The 19,010-nt window shown below is 34.1% G+C and overlaps 1 protein-coding gene across 2 annotated transcripts in view; it reads right to left on the bottom strand.

Annotated features, from left to right (window-relative positions):
• Positions 1-26: 26 nt before the first annotated feature.
• The window catches only part of LOC122528927, a 47,154-nt gene continuing 28,170 nt past the window's right edge, over positions 27-19,010 (bottom strand). For both annotated transcript variants that reach the window (XM_043654579.1, XM_043654580.1), the window contains exons 3-5: positions 2,784-2,869; positions 2,116-2,240; positions 27-1,904 (exon numbers count right to left, since the gene is read on the bottom strand). In XM_043654579.1, the coding sequence (XP_043510514.1) occupies positions 1,368-1,904; positions 2,116-2,240; positions 2,784-2,869 (748 nt within the window). In that variant the 3' untranslated portion in view covers positions 27-1,367. The remainder of the gene's footprint in view (positions 1,905-2,115; positions 2,241-2,783; positions 2,870-19,010) is intronic.

Here is a 19,010-nt window from a genome sequence, read left to right as displayed (position 1 = left end):
AATTATAGAGTTTTTTTTTTTTTTTGTTGTTAATTTACAAAATTAAGTATTATGGTCATGTACCATCATTTGGAGAACATAACACAATTTTAAACAATGTTAATAGTTGCCAAGGCGAATACGAAAAAAAAAAATATATATATATATATTACTGAACTTAATTCTCATTTAACACAAATACAATGTTCTTCATGTTTCTTTCTTTTACTGCTTTTCAATTCTCTATAGTTCAAGATTTGAGTTCTTTATCTCCACGGGGCACACGCAACAGGAAAACTTGTATCGCTGAATTATTGTAATCGCGCAACAGTCGAAATACGAAAATCTTATTATTTCGTGACAGTGAAAGTAATCTAGGACTAGAGGTTTCATTAATAATAATAATAATAATAGTAACAATAACATTAACATTAATAAGCCAATAATATTAATATTAATAATAACGTAATTAAGTAATACTAACGATATTAATAATAATAATAAAAAAATAATAATAATATAGTAATGGCAAGATACACGCAAGTATAAATTAGTCGTACCTTTCTTAATATTTATGACATTTTCGGGCCGTCCTTTAGAAATTGCTTCATATCTGGTCAATAACCATTAACAAGCAATTTTAACATTGTTGCACCTTCTTTTTCTAAGAACAATCTCTGATTTTTCCACATCAATCGGTTAAAAGTTGTTCAAAACATTGTTTTCGTATGATTAATAAACTTTGCTGTTCGCACAATATCGAAATTATGAAAATCGTTCTTTGGAAACACAATCATTCCTCTCTCTTTTAATTAAAAAACGAGCTTCTTTGACGCACATTTCTCAACACACCTCCGATGCTTTCTGTATATTATAATAATGATACAGCTCGTTTTTCAAAGAAAGGCTTAACACGTCGACGAGTTAAAAAGTTCATGAGATATGAATGAGTAATCAAATGCATTCAACAAGCGAAACAACAAAATTCGCCGTTTCACCGAATAAAAACGGAGTTCGCAATGTACACAAAGTGAAACAAAAGTTAGTAAATCAATTTTCATTTCGTTTTATGGTCCCATGTAAAACTTTTGATCAAGGCATTTCACTTTAATTCCCCTTATTGTCTCAATTGATCGCAACTCCACAAAATTTCGCAAATTTTTTTTTTACTACTTTTGAACCTAACTTCTTCGCTTTTGCTTGGTCAAGCTGTGATCTTCAAAGCAACGAGTTAACTTCGCAAAGTACCTTCCAGCTGACATTGAATACTAATGTAAAAAGTCGGACAATAAAAAGAATAAATTACATCTTTCGTTTTTGTTAAGAGTCGGAGAAACGCAGAATTTTAACTCAAACGTTTAATTGACCAGGCGCTGGCAGGTTCAGTGTTAAACCAACGTGGACAATTCGTGCGGACTGTTGGTGGTGGCTGCGCTGCTTAAATCCAACGTGGCAGCCGGAAGACCGGGACTGACGCTGCCGGTCGCCTCCCGTGGCAAAGGTTGCGATCTGTTCAACTTGTTTCCAGGACTCGGTGGTGATCTATCCGCTGGTGTGTCCGGTGGAGTGACCACGTTTCTGTGCCCGGTCACGTTCAGATGATTGTGCGTCGCAGCAATCGGAGCTGGCGATGAGAGCAACAAGGGCGGTGGTGACATTGACACGTGTCGATGATGATGATGGTGATGATAGTGTTGATACTGTGTAGCACGGCCGTGCGTTGCGTGGCTGACGTTTAGCTGATTCGTCGCAGGGCCGACTTTCGTTGGGCAGCCGGCGTGGTGGATGGTCAACGGGCTACGTAGTTGTTGATGCTGTTGCAACTGGGGCTGGTTTTGGTACTGTTGCAGCTGCTGCTGACGCTGCAGCTGCACCGCCGCCTCGCACTGTTCGCGCGCTAATGCCTTCACGGCATTCGTCTTCTCCTGGGAAGTGATAAGAATGACCGGTTAGGTTGATTGTAACTAAAGATTGTAAACGTCGCGACTTTTTGTGAATTCTGGTAGATACTGGATGACATACGGATTGAAAGATCAAATGTGTGCCACGACGACTTTCAAAAAATAAACACATTTTCAAGATGTGTTTGAACGAGTAGGATTTTTTTTTTTTTTTATGTATAAAAAATGTCTTTACCCTTTGCCACACGAAGACGTTATGAACCATTGCGCATCCACAAAACACAATGCCAAGACCTATGAAAACCGATGTAACGATTGCCGGTGTCGAATGAAACTGGATGAATGTGTACAGTATCATACCTGAAAACATCATACATTGAATATGCATAATAAGCATGTCATAACAGGTAAAATAATGAATTAATGTGTGAAGACATATATTGTTGAGATTTATAATTTCTCGAAACTGTAAATTTTATATAGTAAACAGTTTTCAATTGATTCATTATTTAAATACTCCGAATATCAATTTCTTTTCATAGACAAATCATCTGTATTTAGAGAATTATTTCTGATTAATTTTAAAATTGAGAAATCTACATTTTGAAGTTTTTCAGAATATATAAAAAGATCTCGAAATCTATCCATGAACCGTGTTAATAATATAAAACGAATTTATTAAAGCTATTTTTCAATAAATGCAATTATTAGAATTTAGTAGGAAGAAACATTATTTTTTAGCTTTATAAGAAAAATAATTCGACATTAAAATCCGTTTTATTTGTAATTCATTGCGCTTTTCAAGAACTCATGCTTGAGTGAAAGAAATACTAAACGTATAAATTCTCTTCAATATCTCTCCAAAGGTTAAAACTTGACAGGATTGGAGGAATTGACACTTACCAGTTAGAAAGACGGGAATGCTAATGAAAAACCCTCCGACAGCACATATCCGGCTGATGGATGATTTTTGCAGATACTTGTTACTCCTGAAATACAAAAAAAGAATATAGGAGAAAGTGAATTTCACGATTCTGTGATAATTAAGCGAAATATAAAGAAACCAGTTTTCTATTTAACAACCACATGAACACCCCAAAAATCCTAACTGATACTTCAAATACATTTGTTAAAACAAAAAAAAATAATATAACAATCAGAATATTAATCTTAATTTAGGATCAAACAACGTACGTGTATAAAAGTAAATGTTACAAAATCCGGATTTGGTGGATTATTTTAGACTGATGAAGTAAGTTGTAAAATAATTTTAATTACAAAATAACTTCGGTTTAATCTTACTTTTGGTAAATTACTTGTTTTGCTTAGGTTTCTTTGATCATCACACCGGTATTAAGTCAGTATTAAACACATAAAACGATAAATATAATTCTTTTAAGATTTATTTTATTTTATTTTTATTATTTACTTTAAGAACATAATATTTATAGACTCTTACACATAATCCTTCCGCTGTGTATTTAAATTTTTCATGCAATTCTTCAGAAAAGCCAATTTTAGTGCAATGCCGCAGCAAAAGGATTAAAAAGCAACCAGATATTAAACAGAACTGTGACATTATATAGACATTATGTACTTCGAAAATACATAATATACGTCAGGTTCTGATATCGACCTTGAAAAAAATCGGAGTCTTTTCTGCACCCTTTGTGATTTAGCTGACATAGCTGACGTAGAAATTATAATCTATATCATATTCTATATCGATGCATATCAAAAGTAATCAATATTTAATAGTAAGTACTCGAAATTTCATCGATACTTCCCCATTGAATATTTTGATATTAAATTCGACCGATTGTGAGTATCATCGTCAGTAGCATCAATATAGATTTGAAAATGGAATTGATAGATCTGACGGAGTAACTTGTGGCATATAAATTTATTTCGCTAATAATATTCATTCAATTGTGCGACAGAGTCTAGATTACCGAACGAACCACACGATCCAGAGAGATTTACGATCGCGAAGGAAACATATGCCGTTATGGATGTTTCCTGGTGGCGACTAATCACCACGCGTTAAGAACATTGTAACTGGAATCAAGGAAGAGTTAGCGACTTCCTGGAATAATCCTTTCGTGTTCTCGATGAATGTCTCTTCGCAGTGTGGCAGTGAGCCGTTTTTCCTTATGATCGTACGAACAGTTTTGTATTGCTTTAACATTCGCACGACCATCGATGTAACTGATCTTTTTTCTTCCATCTTTTTCCACTCGTTTTTACTCCTAATTTCTTCTTTCCTAACGAAGATAGCTAGAAACTCTCGGATTACGTAATAATTTAGCAGGATGTCCTATAACAGATGTCTACAACTTTGAATAATATTCGTGCGAATACAAATAAACGCGATAACGAACAATGTTTCTCGTTAAATCAAAATAACAAAACGTAAGAAATTTATAGATTTACGCATGGATGCTTTTATACGTGTAAAAATTTAAACGCAATAAATTAAATTTACACTACATATATATTTGTGTGCTCTTAAAATGTATGTATGTATTAAGAATGTATGTACTATTCTTAATGTATATGTATATTACATATGTATGTATATGAAGATATGTAAATATCTTCTAAGAAACGAATGCTACAAGGAGCAAAGTATAACAAATTATGTATTATGGGACATTACATTGTATTGTTAGTAAATTAACAAGATATAAGGTATAAGTTTTGCAAATTTTATGTCTATAATTTTGCAATCTTACGTTATAGAGAAATTTAATAATGAGATAACTTATAATTTGCAAAATATACTTAGTACTTTTATGCAATGGAATTTGTTAATAACAATAATCTGAAAAATCTGGTGACTCAATGATTTGACTTGTAAAATTTTACCAATAATATTAGTCCAATTATACAAGAGAATCCCAGTGCATTTGATCATATTCTAATGACATTTTCAAGTTAGCGTGCAACAAAATTGAGATTTTACATTACGAAATTGAGATTTAGCGATACTTGAATTAAATAATAATTGTTTGCTTTCAATTGAAGCTTCAATAATTCTCACATTAAAAGGAAATATGGCATCTATAACAATATACATACATATATACAACAATATACATACATACATACATTTCTGAATAATGTGAAATCAACTTTATTTCTTCCTATGTTCGTTACCGTCTTTTAATTTCAATATTTTGTTATATTTGTAATTTGTAACTATCACTTTTTTTTAAATGAATAGTTGGTAAAGGGTTAAATTCTATATGGGAATATAAAAGGGAACATGACAGTTTTTGCACGTGGAATCATTCGGTCAGGGCATTTGTTATTTCCGGGCAAAAACAGACGAATCCTCGCGCTGATTTTAAACAAGTTTCGTCCGAATAGGCTACAATAAGAAATTCCCACGAAGCGGTCGCGTCCATCCTCTTTCGAGGTCGGCGACCTCTTTGGATGCATTTCAAGAGCACCGTACCAATGAAACATCGAGTTCTAGACTAATTCCTCTTGGTCTCTTGGATGTGCACGCGTAAATTTAACTTTCCGCGTTAGTGTACTTGGAGCGAACTTTTATTTTTTTCGCTTTCGCCAACTTCGCCAACGAAACAGTCTCAACATCTATGAGTAAAACTGTCTCGTCGATATCACTTACGTACATACGTCTTGCTTCGTACATTTCTCATCTTGACCTATTTGTCAGTAAAATTTCAAACTCGGGTGAAGGAGTAATTCAAATATAGTCTATACTGGATCAACAATTTGTATAAGTTGTCCTTTATATTTGTTTGAAGTGTGCATGTCACGATTACTCACATGTCGGTATTAATATTAATACGCACTAAAATGTGGTTGCCCTACATTTTCACGAGCGTTAAAATTTAAAATTTCAAGCTGAATCGTCTACAATGGTTCCAAAGGAAATAGCTTGTGCTGCGAGACACAACTGTATAACTCGAATTCCCGCAAACAAACTTATGCAAACTACCTAAACACGTACGTACGCTAGGAAATTGACTTCCATTCTCTGCCAAAACCACGGACACGCGGGATCAATTTCACCGCTCGAGTCGGTTGGCTATAGGGCAAAAGAAGGCAGAGTCGAAGGTGCCTGGGTTTAAGGAGCATAGCTGGCAAAGAATCGCGTGCCACCGCGCCATTAAGATTAAGCCCGGTCTCAACAATAAATATTGGGCGGTTCTCTGACCTGCATTTCGCGTGCGACTCCGAACGATTCAGAAACGCCGAGCCCTTTCCATGAATCGAGTCAAACGTTCGCGATTTATCGCAATCAGGTTACGCCAATATTATCCACGGACGAAAATACAGAAAACATACAACATTCTCTCAACTTTACCGTAGTAACAGTTTGTAATCTATGGCAATAATTAGCAATACTAGATATTTCGAATATGTATGTAGGGAAAAGTTCAAATTGGAAAGTTAAATGTTTATATAGTAGTTTAGTATAGTATAGTATAGTATGGTAGTAGTATAGCAGTGTAATATAGTATAACATAGTGTATAATAGCGGTGATGCTATAATATAATATACAGTAGTAGTAGTATAATAGTATAATATAGTATAATAGTATACAGTAGTAGTAGTACAGTATAGTGTAATATAGTATAATAGTATACAGTAGTAGTAGTACAGTATAGTGTAATATAGTATAATAGTATACAGTAGTAGTACAGTAGAGTGTAATATAGTATAATAGTATACAGTAGTAGTACAGTATAGTATAGTAGTAGAGTGGTAGTTAAAATTTAATATAATATAGTATACAGTAGTATAATATAGTATACTATATAGTAGTATAATATAGTATACAGTAGTAGTAGTATAATATAGTATACAGTAATATAATATAGTATAATATAGTATACAGTAGTAGTAGTACAGTATAATATAGTAGTATAGTGGTAGTTAAAATTTAATTTCTTCTAAGTAAAAAATGGAAGTTTGTATTATTTTGGTATCCTTTGTTCCTTTTCAGCTGCATCGTACTCGACATAATAATTCATTCTTCGGTTGGTAAATTAACAAGACTCCAATCATTACAAATATCCCGCGCAACCTTTTATCTTCTTTCCGCAAGCTAAATTCTAACAAGTTAGTACGTACTCGTTGAATCGTACATTTATAAAATGATAACTTCGTGTCGACAACGATGAACAGTAGAATAAAACGCTACAATGTGTAACTTTAGTCGATTGTTAACTAATTAAGAGAGTTTTGGTCAATAATCGCACGTGTCTAGTGCTTACTTCACTGCATGAATAAACATAGAAGAGTTTGCCGCACGTGTGTTATTCCATATTTGTTTAGACACGCGTGAAACCTCTCATTTTATATTGAGTACGCTTATTTGGATTGTTACTTAAAAAGCAGCCATGTATAATCGAACCACCCTTCAAGATCAAGGCTCAAAACTAATATCTTGGCTCCCTTAAAAATAAAAGACGAGAAGAGAAGCTTATTCTACCAGGCTTTGTGAGAAGTGAATAAAGACTGTGCCGGTTATTTTATGCGACTTTCTGGTGACTTTGAAGGGGGCAAGATCTCGTTGATCTCGTCTAAGCGGAAAGGAGTCTCTCGGCCTTTTGATTTCGTACGAGTCTTTTCATTCATGATCGCGCGAGCCGGCTACAGGCGACGACACCGGACCCCTCGACAAAACCGTCTGAGCTTATTCAACGAGCGACGTCAAATAGTTTAACCTGAGGAGATGTGAATGGAGATGAGAATCAGCGTTCTCTATGCTTCAATGACAATGATATCTGGTAAATCCTCTTTTTGTTTCTCGTTTTCAAAGGAGATTATAAGGAGGAGCGTTACTGGATCGTGTGAGAAAATCGCACGATACACGTCGCGCTATGTTATTGATTTATTTATCAATAACAAACACAATAAAATTTCTAGATCTCTTGATCTAGTAATATTTTATTTAGATTTCTCAGATTGATCTAGTGACATTTCATATTCCTGGCCTTGAAAAGTATACGACTCTCTTGCACAAAATTACAAAAGCTATAATTGCATTTATTATTTCATTTTATTTATATATATAATCCTTGCCTAGGCGGCTTAGAATGGCTTCCGGTTTACAATGGGTCTGCATTTTTACTTACTTTCTACTTTTATAACTAATCCTTAGTGTCTACGTCTTATGAATCTAATTTGCCTTTTGCTCATCTGCTTGTAGGAACTATAAGTAAAAGTAAAAGTAGAATGCAAAAGTAAAGCAAAAGGTAACAGGTACAACAATGTGAAAAATAAAAAGAGCTTTCTACTGTCTTCTATTATTGCTTTTTCTTTGGTATTGTCTTGCTGCTTCAAAAGCTATAATTGTAAACTAGTTGTAATAAACTAGATTGATCTAGTGAGTACAAGCAGTTCACTGTAGTAAATTAGATTAATCTAGTTAATACTTTATTCTGGTCTTTAAAAGAAAAATGTATGGCTCTCTTGCACAAAATTAGAAAAAGGATGCAGTTATAGAACAATTTTTCCTTTCTATGTTTTACATTCATTATGTTTTTTTATCTATTCTGAGATAGTTATAATGGTCTATCTCGGAAGTCGTAGAAGTTCAGGAAATACAAAAAGACTAGAAGAGTTAGACGAAATCCGCAGAAACGTTACGTGCACAATCTCAGCACAGTTAGCTAACCAAAATATCTTCCTGGCTTTTCTATATATATACATACATACATTTACGAATAGAATCTATCATTAATCGAGCCTAACAAATGCACTGTAAACGAGTGCACTGACCGACGTTGCTTCAACAAACATGCAGAATGTACGTTGTAAAATATTCTAGGAATGTAGTTGTTTTCATTTCCGCAGAATATGACCAACTTGCGTGTGCATGGCGATCTGTTTGAAAGATAGACGTTCGCTGCGATTATTGACAGCATCAGTTTCAACTCACTGAGCTGAAATGCTACTATATTTAACTTAAACATTAAACAAAAAGGACAAATAAAAGTTGTGAAATTTTCAAGCTCTTTGAATGTTTGAATTTCAATCCAAATGTTCAGAATCTTCAAGCTGCGAAACTCCGGAATTTTTTTTAATTTTAAAGACTTTGTCATTTGCCATAAATGAAACGTTGATGTTACCTCTATTATCATATTTTACAAGAAACTGAGATAATCAAAAAATCTTATCTAATAATTAATAATATTCGAAAAAATGAATATAAGCTCCTGCGAAACGGTTTGTTGCACAACGAGAAGCCCACGAACAACGCCCAATCAAAGCCTAGTGGAAGTTAGAGGAAAGAGGAACGCCTAGAATAGACTAAAAGACTAAATAGACTAAATAGACTAAATAGACTCCTATATCATTATCCTAACGATCTAATTGAAATTTTCGATACATTCGACACTTGCCGAAAAAGATCAAATCTATTTAGGACACTGGATTTAACTCGAACTTATATTATTCACAGTAAGTTAAAACGCTTCGCGAAATCCACGTTTCATCGTATTATCTCTTCCGCAGTGCAATCTAACCTCGTTTGCGAGGCTGCACTTCCGGCAAGAAGCCGCACACACTTCAATCGTGCAAGTTCCAATTTCCTGGGAATCGGAAGCGTTCGCCTCGAAACAATTGTTAGACACAGGAAAAGAAAGAAAAACGAAGAAGCGAAAGAAAAGTGTAACGACAACTAAGACAAAATCAGTGTCCTTGAAGAAAACCACAAAGATATGAATCTCTCTCTTTCTTCTACATGAAAAAAAAAAAAAAAATACTAAAAACGAACAATAATGATGAACTGATCATCTAGAAACATCGGATTTTTCACGCTTCCCACTGAAAGAAACAAAAAAAAGAAAGAAGAAGTTGCATGTGCATGATGGAAATCGTCGTCTCTGGTCGACGATCTTTGAGCGATCGAATGCGCGCAAGAATAGCATCGCAGATCGGCATTTCCACGGTGAGGATTGTAAAACGGTTATATAGATGATGAATCATGCGCGTGGACCGTATTGACTACTGTGATCGTGTATGATGGATCATAAGCATGCACGTTCTCGACTTCTTCCGACACTCTTCGCTACAGCTGTTGCGATCATGTCGTTCGAGTCGAACTCGGGGGGGAAAAATTCATCGTCGAACATCTCGAGGGAATTTATAGAAAGTTTTCATGCATCTATACTATCGAGTATTATTGCAACAAGAATTGGTAAATCCTTTTAAATTTGCCAATTTATTGTACGAAACAGGCAGTTTTGAATAAATTATCCCAACATCCCGCGTGCACGAGAAATGGTACACAGTATAGGAATTGAAGAAGTACGTAAAATATGTAAAATTATATGTTTTTTTATCTTTTCGAGTGAAATTCGTTTATTTATTGCGATAAACGTGCAACAAAAAAGTAACTTTATTCGTATATTAATGTCTACGCGAATAATTAATGTATCTTTTATGTACATATTTACCAATTGAACGGAATAAGCGAAGGAGAAGAATAAGCTTTCTCCCATTACCGTGTATACATATACATATCTTTAGCAATCACACGAATTCTCCAAAATGCTTCGCGCCGACTAAACAAAGAGAAAAAAAAGCAGCTGGTAAGAGCGAACTACCTCTGGAATTTTCTTCGTTTCTAAATGAGCCAGGAAGAAAGAGACGCCGAAACTGAAGGGTGGCCACGACAACCGTTACGATCGAGCCGCACCTGTTCCTCCTGTTCCTCCTGTTCCTAGGTTACCGCGACCGAGCCATCGTGCACTTTTATAAGTGTTCCACCATCATTTTTCTTTTTTTTTTTTTTTTCACTCGTCGACGAAGGGTCGATCCGTTAATTTTTCCCTTTTTGAAAACTCTATGCGGTTCAAGTTTCTCGAGGTACGATTTGTTTGTACCACTGCAGTCGGAATTTATTGTTACACAAAGGCTCACAAGAGTGTGAAGAACACGATAAATCACGTTTCTCGTGTTTCATAGAAAAACAATTTTTTAACTCGACGGAAAATAAATCTAACAATTCTACTTCGAAATTATCTTCTCTCGTTTGACTTTGTGAACTGAACACGTGTTTTTGATATTTGTTTGAACATTATACATAATGTAACTAATATTAATTAATATTGTGGATTTGTCGTTTGAATATATTAAATTATTTTCTAGTACTATGCACTATGTATAGAATGAACCAAAAATTTCTTCCCATCTATTTTTTTTTTTTAATAATTTTTTAATAAAATATCAAAATATAAGAAAAGATTAATTTTATTAAATATATAGTAAAAAAAAATTACGGATTTATCTTTTTTAGTAGAAAATGATTTTTTATCCACTCTGTATATATTAAAACAATACATATATATAGATATAAGTTTCTTTTAAGCCACCAAATAAAATGAAAATCAAAGAATTAATAAAACGATACTATGCAGTATCATTGAATCTCTTCGCTGATTAACCTAAATGCGAATGCATTTTGTGCGAAATGCAACGAGCTGTATCAAGCACAGCACATTGAATAAAATATATTCGTTTGACAAGGTTTAACAAAGTTTGTTTTTACAAAACTGACTAATTTTCATTCGGTAATGAAACAACATGCGCAACGTCTGTAGATCATCTCTAATAATAAAATAAATTTGGTTAGCTCATAAAGGTTTCTCCGTACGAATATACTGTTCGTATGGATCATCCGCAACGCAAATACCACCACAATCGGCTGCAGACACATTTCGCTTGAGTAAATAAATCAAGATCGCAGACGTTGCGTTATAAATAAGATCTGACTTCACGAGATGTTGGTTCCTTACAAAAGAAGTTTTTTTTATACGTCGAAGATGATTCACGACACACTCTACTTGGAGGTCACCTATTCCTCTTTGACAGCTTGCAAATAGCTAACAAATTTGTACACTGCACATACCTAATGACAATCGATCAATATGCATATGTATTTGCCAAAACAAATTCTGTTTTGTTGCAGTTGAAAAGTCTTTTTGTAGTTAATTAACAATGTAAATATATTTACTTATTATCAAGTTTCAAGGAAGTATAAAAATCCATCAATTCTGTGGAAATGTTCTCAATTTGCTTCAAATTGCTATATTTCTTTCAAAGTATAAGAACTTGGTCTTATCAACCAATTTATGGCAAACTTAATTCGTTCTATCCGGAAATTCTCTATTTATTTCCCTAATTTATCAATTTATCAAACATTAAATTGACTGAGAAATAAATTATAAATTATATTATTTATTATATTATATTAAGAGACGCGCGAATTTCCAATTTCTTTATCTATAAAAAAACAAAAACAAAAAAAAAAAAAAGAATTAATATTTGTTGGAATATTAAAACGCAAGTACGGCCCGCCAAAATTTCTATTCTGCGAGCGTAACGTTCCGGTGCCAGTTCGAAAAAATTCGAAACGCCAGGATTCAAAGGCAAGAGATACAAGCTGCAAGAGATATTCTTTTCTTTCTCTGGTGCACGCGTATGCTCGGCAGCTCTGATGCACGAACTGCCCGAGAACAGAAACCAGACACGCGTGTAACGTTAAACCGGGCCGACGATGAAAAACGAACGAGACCTCCGCGCGACCGATGGGGCTTTTTCAATGACAGATCGAATCACTCAGTTTCACGGATCATTCCGCGCCATCTTAACTTAAGAGAACCGAACGATTTTTAATTTAGATTATTTAGCGGACTGGATTATTTCGCTTTGGTAACATTTTAAAATCGAAATGTCCAATTTATCATCTCGCGTGTTAATTCCTTCAATATTAATTAATATCGATTAATATTAATTTGATACGAAGTTACGGGAACTGAACGATTTTTAATTTAGATTATTTAGCGGACTGGATTATTTCGCTTTGGTAACATTTTAAAATCGAAATGTCCAATTTATCATCCGGCGTGTTAATTCTTTCAATATTAATTAATATCGATTAATATTAATTTGATACGAAGTTACGGGAACCGAACGATTTTTAATTTAGATTATTTATAGCGGACTGACGCTTTTAAAATCGAAATGTCTAATTTACCATCTCGCGTGTTTCTTTAATATTAATTAATATTAATCTGAAGTTAGAGAATTTTAATTAATATTAATATGAAGTTAGAGAATATTAATTAATATTAATATGAAGTTAGAGAACTGAACTGTTTTTAATTTAGATTATTTAGAGGAAACGACTGTCGCTTTGGTAACATTTTAAAATACAAATGTCTAATTTATCATCCCGCGCGTTAATTTCTTTAATATTAATTTGATACGATAATAACGTTTCTGACTAGAGATAAATTAATAAGATTTAATGAGAGAATCGTTGCAAATGTCCCATTCAACTTTTGCGAGAAAGCCCAACATAGTGAACGTTCGGGAACCGGTCATCTGGTTTTCGTCGTTCGCTGCCTGGCGAAGAGAAAGCGATAAGAGTTGAGGGTGTCATAAATTAGTCCCTCTTTCACATTGCGTGCGAGATAGAAGACAACGGTTTTGGCGACTGCAACGGACAAAGAGGACACGCAATTGTCATCGTAAATGTACATTCTTTGCTTTCCTATATTTTCATGCATTCCTTTGATCTGTCTTTAATCTATTTAATAAACTGTATTAGAATATTTTATATTAATAATATTTTATTATTATATAATTATATTTATAATATTTTATATTTTATATATATATATATAATTTAGAGTATACAGCGTGGACCAAAATTCATCTCCTACTAAAATAAATCTGTAATTTTTTTGTTATATATTTTAAAATAATTTCTATACATTCGTTAGTTGTTATATGTTGTGCAGATTAAGGTACACAAAAAAACAATCATGTTTGAATTTAAATTTAATTTAAAATCAGTTTTTTCTTATGTTTTAACGTTTATTTAAAAAAAAAAAAAAAAAATAGATGGGAAGAAACTTTTGGTTCACGCTGTTACTGTTATACTTAAAATAATCTTTGCAGTTGTACTTTAGTTTTTTATATCTTTTTATCTTCTCTATACTGTATTCAAATATTAATTGATGGCAAGTAAGGTACAACTAGAATAAAATGTTATAATATGTTACTCTTTGGATCTATTCGTCAGAACACATTTATAAGAAGAGTTTAAAACTCTTTATTTTCTCTTTCTATTTAATCTCACAAACTCTTTTCTCACCGTTTAACCGTAACAATAATTACCATCAACACGTTGAGTGCCAAGACAATTTTGAATGAACCATACCATAGAAACCATAGTAGAGTTTGGGAAATGCATAAAAATTAGAAACCAAACAGAAAACCAAAATAAACCAAATAGAAACCATAGTAGAGTTTGGGAAATGCATAAAAATTATACATTCTTTTAGCTTTTTGAGGGCTTGAAATTTATTTACCAGAGAATAACAAAAGAAAAGAAAAAACTTTATTCATATCAAAAATATACAAAAATAATAACGAGAAAGAATTAAAGAATTATCAAACAATAATTCAATTATCAAACATAATTCTGTTTTCACAATAAATTAGCAATCGGAACGTGAGATTTCACGGGAAGAAAGCTGCGCTTTCTTCAGAAACGTACCATCCAGAAGCGACAAAAGAAGAAATTTCTGAGGCTGCAACCACTCTCCGTTCAAAAAGTGACTCTATTCGAAAAGCCGTCTGTTCAACGTGTTCACACCGGTAACGCCAGGGATCCCTTATCACGGACCATTTAAGTAATGAGCCGGCACTTAGCAGCGTCGCTTGTCTTTCATTCTTTTCGTGCCGTCGTCGTCGTCGTCGTCGTCATAGGTGTCGTTGTTGGATCTGTGCCTTCGGTTTTCTTTTTTCTCTTTTTTTTTTTTTTCCATCTCGTCTCAGACTTGGTGAGGAAGAAGGGCGAGGAATACCGAGCTTCGAGTGACAATGAACAAGCGAAGAGAGGAGGAACACGGTCGTCTACTACTACCGGGGATCCACCATTAAAGCTTGCGCTTCTTTCGGAGCACGTCTGCACACCCCAGGGCTCGCTAACAATGCCACTTCGCAGACTTCGCAGTTTCCTTCATCCAGGCGATCTTTGGCTGAAGCTGGAGCACCTTCATGCGTGCATCGGAGACGCTGACCCAGAGCCCTCTTGTTTCGCAGCCTTTCGTTATTCAGAATAGAGAGATGGATCGTTGATATTTACTTTAAAACAGACGATTTCACGATTTAATTAAGTTCATAAAGCTTCTAATCGCCAATGTGATGGCACACTCGAGTAAAACTGTTTACGGCCGTGTTATCAATTTCGATGATTTGTTTTTTTTTATTCTATTTTCTTCGTTCTCGAGATATCTGCAGGAGATAAAATTCAGGCAGTGTTTCTTACATTTGAGGGAAACTTTTCGCAAATGTGAATGATCCAGGAGAAATATTATAGAAGAAAACAGCAGTACGTTCAATGACGAGAAATAAATGCAAATAATCTTAAAAAAAAAGTTAAAAAAAAGTTTTTTTTTCTTTAAATTAAGGGCACACTGAAGCAACTTTTCGCGTGTGTCCATCAACATTTGGACTACTATCTCTAGTTTCAATTCAGCAGAATCTTGAATTGTCTAGAAAGCCCGGAAGCAAACCAAAGAAAATAACAAAGGGGAAAAAGAAAGAGGAAAATAGAGGAAGAAAGGCGCACGATGGCGCTGCAATTTTAATCGTCCTCCGGTTATCTTTTCCGGGCACACCATGATGGCGTGTACACCGGTAGAACTTGGTAGATAACCGTAAAGGTGAGATAAGATATCTGTGAAGGTGTCACTTCGAAAATAACTATGTCACTCTTTTGTATAACTAGCTAGTTATCAATATCCTAGATCCAGTATTTAAAAACGAAGGAAAAAGAAATGATGGTTGCTTCCATGTTTGGCAAATAGGTTCGAAACAATAATTTAATAGATATAAATTGTTCTCTCCTCTTCACTCTTAGTTAACCAATATCTTGGCGAAATACCAAGAATTTATATTCAGGCCACAATCGGTGACTTGAAAATTTGAATATGAATATCTGTTCAACGAACAATATTTACATTATATCAGTGTTAATGTTACTGTTGTTTATTATCGCATATTTTTGTTCGATTTATAATTATGTACTTCCATTTGGCAAACGAACGAATATTTAAAGATCTAAATTATAAATCCTTCATAAATGGATGTCTTCGCATCAAAGTATATAGAATTTTCGAAATTTTTTCCAAACGAAATAGACTTGTGCAAAATCCACATCTATAGTGACAATATCTCGTACACATGCACAGGTATATGCACCAGCCAAAATAAATAATTACAAAGTATGATTTAAGTTAATAAATTCAGCAGAAAATAGTCCCCGCTCGTTCCCAAATCTCATTCTATGCTAATTTGATTATCTGAGATCGCAGCGCACGAGTTTCAAAAGATCGACAGTTAATTTCGCTCGTGTCCAACCTTCATTATTCTCTTCTTCTCTGTTATTTGTTCTCGAAACGAACGTTGCGCCACGTCTTTGTAATTGCATACATTACAATGTTAAAACTGCCCGTTCTCTCCCACATCGAACAGCTTCGACGAATCTCAGTTTATACTGCTCATCAAAACAATAACACGACCGCATTTTTAAAAATTTTTTTCTTAAGCAATGCGTGAAAGTTCAAACTTTCTACATCACTATTTCTGAAATTCGCCACGAAGATGAAGGAAATCAAGAAAAGAATTAAAACGAAAGGATATTTTATAAATCTCTGATCGTTCACCATTGTTGTGCCTCGATCATTTTACTCGGAAGGAATGAAAATGTTCGTCACAAGCGAGAAGACAAATTTCCTCGCCAGAATTGTATTTTGTATTCTAAACGAAAAGTCGTGAATCTAAAAGCAATATTAAAGTACTGTTCTTTTTTATATTTCATACGTTTTATTCGAATCTTTCAACGAAGCCTTAAATGATCTACATTCGCGTAATAAATCTTTTTGTAGTGCAACAAATAAATCGATTGTTAAATCTTGCGATATATCCCAAGTGTAATGAAAGGAAAAGATTCAGGCAAAACCAAAGAAGATGTAATTACACGGTCAGCAAGAAAATCATAAGTGCAACGTGTGGATATGTTGAAGAAACGATGATCCTTCTATCCGCCGAATAGCAGAACGCGTGACACTTTCCCACGCGAATCAATTGGCCACGCGATAAAGGACCCACCAAATTCCCCCCCAGGGGTGAAAAAATTGTGAGCGAAAGAAAAAGAACGGAATTAAAGAACCAGAGAGAAAACTTCAAACGGCGTGTCCGTCCAGAGTAATCACAGTGATTTGGCCGACGATTTCGGCCAATCTGCATAACTTAACGCGCGTTTCCATTCACCGGTAATTAGAGTCGGCGATGCTTACTTTGTCTCGGCCGACAACGTGAAAAAAAAAAAAGAAAAAAAGGTCCGATCGACCACCGATAAGAGAACCTCAGAGCAGAAATCTCAGATCGCATCTCTCGTGGAATATGTATCGTCTTTTAAAACGAGTTTTAATTTTCGCTTTCGAGTTGCGTGTCGCATCGCGGGGGACAAGCATATCTGCATTCCCTTTGTAGCTTGATCTATACCATGTATTCGATCATCTTTCCGCGAACGTGCGTGCCCCGAATTTGCTGGGAAAATTGTTTAATTGAATGAAACCGGACGAGACAAAAGGAAACGAAAGTGCTGAATTGCACGATTAAATTAAAGTTGTACCTTTGTCCTCCTACGAGACAAACTCAACTAATGTATAAACGAATATATTTTGTTTCTGCTTTCGTTACGTTTCTATAATGCTTTGCTAGTTTTGTTATATATAATATTTTAAAATGTAAAGATATTCTTATAAATATAAAAATATTTATAAGAATGAGCATTTAACCCGTTTCTTTTTTATAATTATGAATGTCTGTGTGTTGTAAAAATTGTATCATAAAATATTGTATAAATTATATTATGTACTCTGTTCAGTACTATATACAGAATGTTTCAACAGGTTGATTCTAATATGATATACGTAACATAATAAAAAATATTTATATCAACCCATGCGTGAAAATAATGTAAAGTAAATTATTGTGTCACAAATATTATATAACGCAAAAATAATATACATATTGATATGACATAAGAAATATTGTATGATTATAAGAAATAAAAGAATAGTTATGCATTACAAGTTGCACCATACCAAAAACAGAACTCATAGAATGACGGGTTTTGAAATATGTATTGACCTCGAAAAAATTGTATCGTCTATCATTAGTGATTGTACAATGCCTCTCAATTTCATAATTAATTAGGTATGATTTCTTGTTGTTGAAGATATGAGTGGCATGAGTGTCTGTTATTAGTATTAATTACTGTCTCGTTTCTCTACAATAATTTATAACATTAAAAAATGATAAATTGCATGTTACAAACAAGTAGAGTAATCAACAATAATAAAATAAAATTTCGTACATAAAGTTTGCTATTGTTTCGCGAAAGAATTTATTGATATTAAAATAACTTCGAAATTTTACTAATAATAAGACAGTGTAATAATAGATACTTGTATAAATTACAACTCTTTCGTACAAATTACAAATACGTAACCAATTTCAAGCAACGAAAAATAAAGTAAAATCTAAAGTAAAAACTTAACTCACGACACAGAGAATCACTATGAACATCGCATGTTTCGCCTATTCTGAGATTACCATTAAAATCCATTAATTTCGATGAGATTCCCCCGATTGTTGTCGCGGTCATTATACAATTTCTCACGAAATGCCCCGAGCGCGCGTAATGCTCGAAGAATGAACGAAAGCGTAATTTTCAGTTTCAAAATATTCGTGTCACGAAACGTACACATTACACGTTGTACAACACACCGCATTGTATTACGATTGCACACGCGTGTGTTGCCGGTAAAAACGGGACACGCGGTCGGTGAACGCTCGCACGTCGCGCCGTTCGTTACAGGACGTGGATTTTTCGCGTTTCGTCCTCTAGGCCGCGTGAGAAGAAACACTAGACAGGACTCTGATATATCGCACGGGATACGAGACACCACGTTTGTTCTCCAGACGCACACAGATAGGACACGCATGGACGAATGGGAAACTCATATTCCACAGCGCGAGTATAATCTTGATCGAGGATA

Source organism: Frieseomelitta varia, unplaced genomic scaffold, assembly GCF_011392965.1.
Source record: "Frieseomelitta varia isolate USP_RPSP 00005682 unplaced genomic scaffold, Fvar_1.2 scaffold_27, whole genome shotgun sequence".
NCBI lineage: Eukaryota > Metazoa > Arthropoda > Insecta > Hymenoptera > Apidae > Frieseomelitta > Frieseomelitta varia.
This window is presented reverse-complemented; position numbering and strand designations above follow the sequence as displayed.